The sequence below is a fragment of the Drosophila obscura genome, unplaced genomic scaffold (genome assembly GCF_018151105.1).
Source record: "Drosophila obscura isolate BZ-5 IFL unplaced genomic scaffold, ASM1815110v1 contig_87, whole genome shotgun sequence".
NCBI lineage: Eukaryota > Metazoa > Arthropoda > Insecta > Diptera > Drosophilidae > Drosophila > Drosophila obscura.
In genome coordinates this window covers 951,594-959,838 of record NW_024542880.1, presented here as the reverse complement: position 1 = coordinate 959,838, position 8,245 = coordinate 951,594, and the positions used below count along the sequence as shown (strand labels likewise).

Sequence of the window (8,245 nt, the reverse complement as noted above, 5' to 3'; positions counted from 1 at the left end):
TTAAATTGTGTCACCACCAGACATGAGATCGTCCACGTAGAAATCCCTTCTTACAACTTGAGCTCCTATAGGAAATGATACCTCCTCGTCGTACGATAGCTGGTGCATGGCACGAATGGCCAAAAAAGCGGCGGGCTTTGTTCCATACGTCACGGTCTCCAGCTTGTACACCTTGATTTCATCAGTAGGCGCTTCTCGCCAAAGGATGCATTGCAAATATTCATCCGGGTTCGATATCCGTACACAGCGATACATCTTGCAGATGTCTCCACAAAGTGCAATCTTGAAGAACCTGAACCGAACCAGTGTGTTGAATATTTTTGGCTGAATGGTTGGACCCGCCATCAACAAGTCATTTAGGGAACGCCCGGATGTGGTCTTTGCGGATCCGTCGAAGACAACAAGAAGTTTCGTGCTGCTGCTGTCGAGTTTTTGAACGCAATGATGCGGCAAGAAAAACTGTGCCAATTTCTGTGTGTTGGAGGCCAAAGACATGTGCCCTAAGTCTAGATATTCCTGAAGGAACGCGCTATACTGAGCCTTTAGTGACGGATTTCTTAGCAACTTTGTCTCAAGACCTTTGAATCGACGAAGAGTGAGACAGAATGAGTCGCCAAGGGCCTCAAAACCAGCAGAAGCCAAGAGCCGAACAGAATATTGACCATTTTCCAGCCGAGCACAGTTTTCCTTGAACAATCGCTCGCAGAGTGTATCCTCACTTGATGGAACTGCCTCCGATGAGTAACAGTTTTCAAGCTCCCAAAAACGCTTCACAACTTCAGACAGAGAATCCTCTTCTTCCTTTAGTATGTGCGGTCGAGCTGCCGCAGCCAGAGCGCAGCGATTGGTGATGTAGTTGGCCAGACCTCCAGAGACGATCCAACCAAGTTTGGTGTTCTGGAGCGACGGCAACCTTTCAGCCAACTGTATCTGTCCAATGCAGATCAAATCGAAAAATAGACCCGCCCCCATGAGCATATCGATTTGCTGAGATCTATAGAATAAAGGGTCAGCCAAGCTTATATTCTTAGGCAGATCCCAGCCAGCAGCATTAATGTCGCAATGCGGCTGATAGTCAGTGATGACCTTAGTAACAACTGCCGTGAAAGAAGACTTGTATCCACCATCCTGAGACTGCATAACAACTTCCACTGCCTTATTAGAGCTGAGCGACGATTTTCCAATGCCAGATATCGAAATGGGCGAATGACGATGATTTAGTTGTAGATGGCCAGCTGGACGGGACGTTATGAAATTGAGCTGAGATGCAGAATCAAGAATCGTTCGACAGGGCACCAGCGTTCCAGCTCGATTCCTAACCAAAACGATGGCTGTAGCTAGCAACACGTAATTGTTTGGGATACCGGCAATAGTTAAAGGGTGAGGTAAGGAGGTCGAGCATGAAATTAATGCGGATGTTTGATTTTGAGGCACGCTTTCCCCTACCGTGGTTGGTGAGGATGCAAACGGGTTTTGCGGCATATGGAGCAATGTATGATTCTTAATTTGACATTGCTTACAATTTCCTACTTGCACTGCTGCAACCCATGAACCTTGCGGAAACAATTGAGGCAGAGATGCATTTTCTTTGCTTCCTTGTACGGCAAGGTAGGTGCCAAATTCCAAAAAATGCTGCATTTAGTTAGGATGTGGTCCTTTCCGTCATTAATAGGATTAATATAAAAATTGTCGATCGCATCCGTTGAGCTCAAGGGAGCGGCGCGGAAACATATTCTGAGGAAAAGAGAGAAATTAGAATTATACAAGTCTTTGCTTCTAATTCGAATCAAATGAAGATTTCCTTTTTTTCATACCAGTTCAACGCCGCTTTGTAACTAACAAAGGGATTTTCTTTCTATCGTTTCCCTTTCATTCGGACTAAATCCCCATTACCGATAACTACATATAAAGGTTTACTTTTATGTTACATCTAGATAATAACGAACTATTATAATCATTTAGAAGGGTATTATTAAAAGAGTAAAAGGATGTAATGTTTAAAAATCGAGATCCATGATTTTACACATATGTATCACATGGCTCTCCAATTACTACTGGCGTCTGCACAGAACAATTGCCAATTTTTACAGTTTGAGAAGTACTATGATTCTCATGAAGAACTTACAGCCGAAAGCTTTGGCTGCACGCTTAATGCATAAGAGAGTAGGGTAACGAGTGTGGCTTATTGACTTCTTCGAATTCACATGTACACTGTTCTATTGGTTTCACTCAATCTACCCTCCTACTTTGTATATGAATGTAGATATACATCCAAGTATTTATTCAGCTAGCCTGTCTCTTCACTTTAGTCATTGTTCTCGGTTTGTTGTCGTTTGTTTATTTTGTAGACGATGATATGTAAGGTTCCTGGTGTTCCTGGGGAGATCCGAGGTCTCTCCCACGCTACCAGAACGGTCGATGGACTTTGCTGTTCCCGTTTTCGGTGAGTCGGGTAACAATCACTATGGAGAAAACAAGTTGGACTGAGCGATACCTTAAACGACGCCAAATTAACGCACCTATACACAAAAAAATAGAGGACACAAGATATAATTTTTTTTCGACTTTTCCTGAGTTTTTAAAATCAAAATTTCGTAAAAAATACCGCACAAAAATCATCATTTTTGCATTTCAATGCTTTATATTTCCCAGACGGTAAGCTGTAATCACAAAGTGTTTGGGCTTAACTTCTAGCTGTTTTAATTATCTTTTCAAAATAGCAAAGTTCTTTACAACCAGACGTAAGATACTAGAGCTATGTGAAAAAACAAGCGCTACCTCTAAAAAAGCTAAAAAAAAAAAATACCAGACTCCAAACATTCTTTAAAAAAAAGTTCTGCCATAGAAAAAAAAAAAAAATCATCAAACCATTTCTAAGCCCCAAATCTTTAAGAAAAAGTTCGTTTTGTTCCTTGAGGAAAAATCGTGTTGACTAGTGTTATCAAAAAGAAAAGGAACTATTCAGGAATTTAGGCGGCAACAAAAATAGCACTGATTTCCAAAAATTTAAAAAAAATACAACTTTTAAAGAAGCTTTCCAAATTTTTCATTAAAGTAGGTTACTTTAGTTGTATTCAAAGGTTAATATTTTGTTGTAAAGCCTTTGGAAGCAACCACAGTGTCTCAGCGTCTTGTCATGAAAGTTCACCTCATTTTCGCATCTTTCCTGGGAGATATGGCTCCACCAATAATGCCTGATACCCCACGAATCAATATTGTTCTTTGGTTTCGTATTAGAAACATATTTTTTAGCTTTAGCGCAAAGATGTTTCATGGTGTTCATATCTGGCGACTAAGCAGGCCAATGCATTACATTAAATGCAATGATCTTGAACCACCTTCGAGCTTCCTTGCTGGTCTGTTTTGAATCATTGTCCTGATGGTAGGCACAAAACAACGGCATTTCCTATTCCATATAAGGCAGCATCGTTGTTTTCTAATATTTTAATATAGACATGTTGATCCATCATCTATTTGTGCCATGTATTGGACCACCTCAATAATACGAAAAGCATGCCCATGCAATGATACTTATCCCTGAGTGTTTAATGGTTTTATATATTAGCCAGGGGTTTTTATTCTGCATTAGGTGTTGTCATACATAAGATTGATAGCCTTTTCCACAAAAAAAAAACAATTTGACTTTCTTCGGATCACATGATGTTTCTTTGGGACAACTCCAGTGCTATTTGCATAATGCACTCACTTTGCCCAATGGCTTTCTTTCTAAAGTGGATTTTTCCTCGGACTTTTGGCACTTAATTTATGTTCTTGTATGCAAGAAATAACTTTGCTCATCCTTGGCGATTTTTTAAGATCCTTTTTAGCTCTGTGGACGATTTATAAGGGTCCTTCTGGCTCTCATCTATCAGTAGTTTGACCGGAAATGGCGGTACCGCGGCTTTTATTCCGTGTGTTTTTTGTTGGTTGCATGTTTTAAAGCATTTTGATCTCAATGCTCAATGATCAACCAACAATTGGATTCACCTAAAGATAGGTGTCTCCTTCTGGAATAAAAGTTTTGATCCTCTTGCTTTTCTCTTACCTAAAGTGCTTTCTGAGGCCCAAAACTACTTTTATTTTGTTAAGTTCTTGCCACAATCTACTTAAGACACCGAATTTTAATTTAATTAAGATCATAATATATCAAAAAGCTCGGAAAAGTAAAAGTTTTTATAAAAAACCAATTTTAGTGCTATTTTTGTTGCCGTCCTATTTCGCTTCTTTTTTTGGAAAATGGTCTTTAGTAATAAGAACCGTTAGGAATTCGAGAGTAAGCACACTTCTATCAGAGAGGAGACTTGTAAACCTAATTGATATTATAGTCAAGGGCAAAATATGTTGGTTAGAGATCAGGCTTTGAAACAATAAAGACTGTGGTACCAAACAGTGCTATTATTTCTGCCGCAACTGTATGTTGTACGTTTTAATTCTGTTTGTGGTCGGAGCTGCACTACTTCCATCTGCGCTCAGAAACTGCAGCAGCAGCCCTTGTTGAAAAGCACACAAATATGGAGATGTAGCATTTGCATGGGGGCTTATTCCGGACATCAGCCTTATGATAGAACGGCCCACAAAAATCAATTCCAGTTGTGTGAAATGCGGGGTTCGGTTGGACACGATCAGTTGGCAAATCTCCCATCACGTGCTCAGCCAACTTTGGCTTTGCCCGGAAGCAACGGACGCATTTGCTTACGACGCTTGCCACCAATTTTCGACCTCCAACAGGCCAATACTTCTGACGAAGCGAGAAGCATGCAAGAATTTTTCGTGATAGAACGTTATGATTACCTTTGTGATCGAATGACACTTCGGCAGCAATATAGGGTGCTTTGCATCGTATGCTACGTTCGACTTTAGAAGCCTCCCGTCCACGCGAAGCAGTCCATCAGCATCGAGCAGCGGATGCAACGAAAGTAGTTTGCTCCTGGCTGGAAGTGCTTTAATGGCGATGAGTGCGTTGATCTTCTCAGCGAAATGAACTTTCTGGATACTTTTAATAAGCAAACGCGTGCCTCCGTCCAGCTCCTGTACGGTGAGCGTCGCACTTGAACGAATAATATCCTGGCTTCGAAGGGAGATAAAACGATTAATATATCGCTGTACTTGCTGTGACATGAGAGGTCCGTTACAACTGCTCCAACCAATGCCGTCTGTCTGCGTTCTGGTAGGTCTTCAGCCGTCTGAGCATGAGAAGGCCATCCTGACGAGTCCGATAACAGGTACGGTGGTCCATTTAGCCACAATTCCAAATCAAAAAGCTCTTTTGGAGAACATCCTCTTGACACTATATCTGCCGGGTTAAGATCCGTCGGCACGTGATGCCAACAGTGGAATTCGCAACGCGGCGGACAGTTCCAACTTGGGTATGGTTAGCATCTTTAAAGGCGCTACCTTGGACTTCGAGCAGAGTAAGCGGGATGTGGTAAGTCCTTGGCTGTCCGATCTTATGTAAACGCAAGCTCCATATGCGGTTATGCTGGCGTCACAGAATGCGTGCAACTGGAGAGATGAGTTCGGGAGCATGACAAAACGAGGGAATTTATAGTTATGAATTATGCGTAATTGAGATGTCATGTCTGACCACACTGTCGACAAAGGTTCAGACAGTGCATCATCCCATCCTAGCTCCTCCTTCCATAAGCTCTGTAAGAATATTTTGGCTTTAGACAGGACAGAGCGTTTGGTGGGTGGGCCGTCTGGCATTATTTGCGAAAAATTGAACAACAGGCTATCTGAAGTAGGATCCCATACAAGCCCCAACGCCTTCGCTATGTCCGTTCCATCATGAAACTTGAGAAGCTTCTCCCTGTCTTCCTCCGGCTCCTCATCAAGCACCATAGGCTCATTGGAGCACCATTTGCGTATGGGAAAGTGTCCTCTATGCAGGAGATCCTTTACTTGTCGCCATATCACATTCACCTCTTAAATTGTGTCACCACCAGACATGAGATCGTCCACGTAGAAATCCCTTCTTACAACTTGAGCTCCTATAGGAAATGATACCTCCTCGTCGTACGATAGCTGGTGCATGGCACGAATGGCCAAAAAAGCGGCGGGCTTTGTTCCATACGTCACGGTCTCCAGCTTGTACACCTTGATTTCATCAGTAGGCGCTTCTCGCCAAAGGATGCATTGCAAATATTCATCCGGGTTCGATATCCGTACACAGCGATACATCTTGCAGATGTCTCCACAAAGTGCAATCTTGAAGAACCTGAACCGAACCAGTGTGTTGAATATTTTTGGCTGAATGGTTGGACCCGCCATCAACAAGTCATTTAGGGAACGCCCGGATGTGGTCTTTGCGGATCCGTCGAAGACAACAAGAAGTTTCGTGCTGCTGCTGTCGAGTTTTTGAACGCAATGATGCGGCAAGAAAAACTGTGCCAATTTCTGTGTGTTGGAGGCCAAAGACATGTGCCCTAAGTCTAGATATTCCTGAAGGAACGCGCTATACTGAGCCTTTAGTGACGGATTTCTTAGCAACTTTGTCTCAAGACCTTTGAATCGACGAAGAGTGAGACAGAATGAGTCGCCAAGGGCCTCAAAACCAGCAGAAGCCAAGAGCCGAACAGAATATTGACCATTTTCCAGCCGAGCACGTTTTCCTTGAACAATCGCTCGCAGAGTGTATCCTCACTTGATGGAACTGCCTCCGATGAGTAACAGTTTTCAAGCTCCCAAAAACGCTTCACAACTTCAGACAGAGAATCCTCTTCTTCCTTTAGTATGTGCGGTTGAGCTGCCGCAGCCAGAGCGCAGCGATTGGTGATGTAGTTGGCCAGACCTCCAGAGACGATCCAACCAAGTTTGGTGTTCTGGAGCGACGGCAACCTTTCAGCCAACTGTATCTGTCCAATGCAGATCAAATCGAAAAATAGACCCGCCCCCATGAGCATATCGATTTGCTGAGATCTATAGAATAAAGGGTCAGCCAAGCTTATATTCTTAGGCAGATCCCAGCCAGCAGCATTAATGTCGCAATGCGGCTGATAGTCAGTGATGACCTTAGTAACAACTGCCGTGAAAGAAGACTTGTATCCACCATCCTGAGACTGCATAACAACTTCCACTGCCTTATTAGAGCTGAGCGACGATTTTCCAATGCCAGATATCGAAATGGGCGAATGACGATGATTTAGTTGTAGATGGCCAGCTGGACGGGACGTTATGAAATTGAGCTGAGATGCAGAATCAAGAATCGTTCGACAGGGCACCAGCGTTCCAGCTCGATTCCTAACCAAAACGATGGCTGTAGCTAGCAACACGTAATTGTTTGGGATACTGGCAATAGTTAAAGGGTGAGGTAAGGAGGTCGAGCATGAAATTAATGCGGATGTTTGATTTTGAGGCACGCTTTCCCCTACCGTGGTTGGTGAGGATGCAAACGGGTTTTGCGGCATATGGAGCAATGTATGATTCTTAATTTGACATTGCTTACAATTTCCTACTTGCACTGCTGCAACCCATGAACCTTGCGGAAACAATTGAGGCAGAGATGCATTTTCTTTGCTTCCTTGTACGGCAAGGTAGGTGCCAAATTCCAAAAAATGCTGCATTTAGTTAGGATGTGGTCCTTTCCGTCATTAATAGGATTAATATAAAAATGGTCGATCGCATCCGTTGAGCTCAAGGGAGCGGCGCGGAAACATATTCTGAGGAAAAGAGAGAAATTAGAATTATACAAGTCTTTGCTTCTAATTCGAATCAAATGAAGATTTCCTTTTTTTCATACCAGTTCAACGCCGCTTTGTAACTAACAAAGGGATTTCCTTTCTATCGTTTCCCTTTCATTCGGACTAAATCCCCATTACCGATAACTACATATAAAGGTTTACTTTTATGTTACATCTAGATAATAACGAACTATTATAATCATTTAGAAGGGTATTATTAAAAGAGTAAAAGGATGTAATGTTTAAAAATCATGGCTCTCCAATTACTACTGGCGTCTGCACAGAACAATTGCCAATTTTTACAGTTTGAGAAGTACTATGATTCTCATGAAGAACTTACAGCCGAAAGCTTTGGCTGCACGCTTAATGCATAAGAGAGTAGGGTAACGATTGTGGCTTATTGACTTTTTCGAATTCACATGTACACTGTTCTATTGGTTTCACTCAATCTACCCTCCTACTTTATATATGAATGTAGATATACATCCAAGTATTTATTCAGCTAGCCTGTCTCTTCACTTTAGTCATTGTTCTCGGTTTGTTGTCGTTTGTTTATTTTGTAGACG

The 8,245-nt window shown here is 42.3% G+C and overlaps 1 protein-coding gene across 1 annotated transcript; it reads right to left on the bottom strand.

Moving 5' to 3' along the window:
- LOC121405242 lies at positions 1–1,482 on the bottom strand. Its single transcript, XM_041595864.1, has one exon. The coding sequence runs from the start codon at positions 1,480–1,482 to the stop codon at positions 1–3; it is 1,482 nt and encodes a 493-aa protein (XP_041451798.1).
- Positions 1,483–8,245: the final 6,763 nt, after the last annotated feature.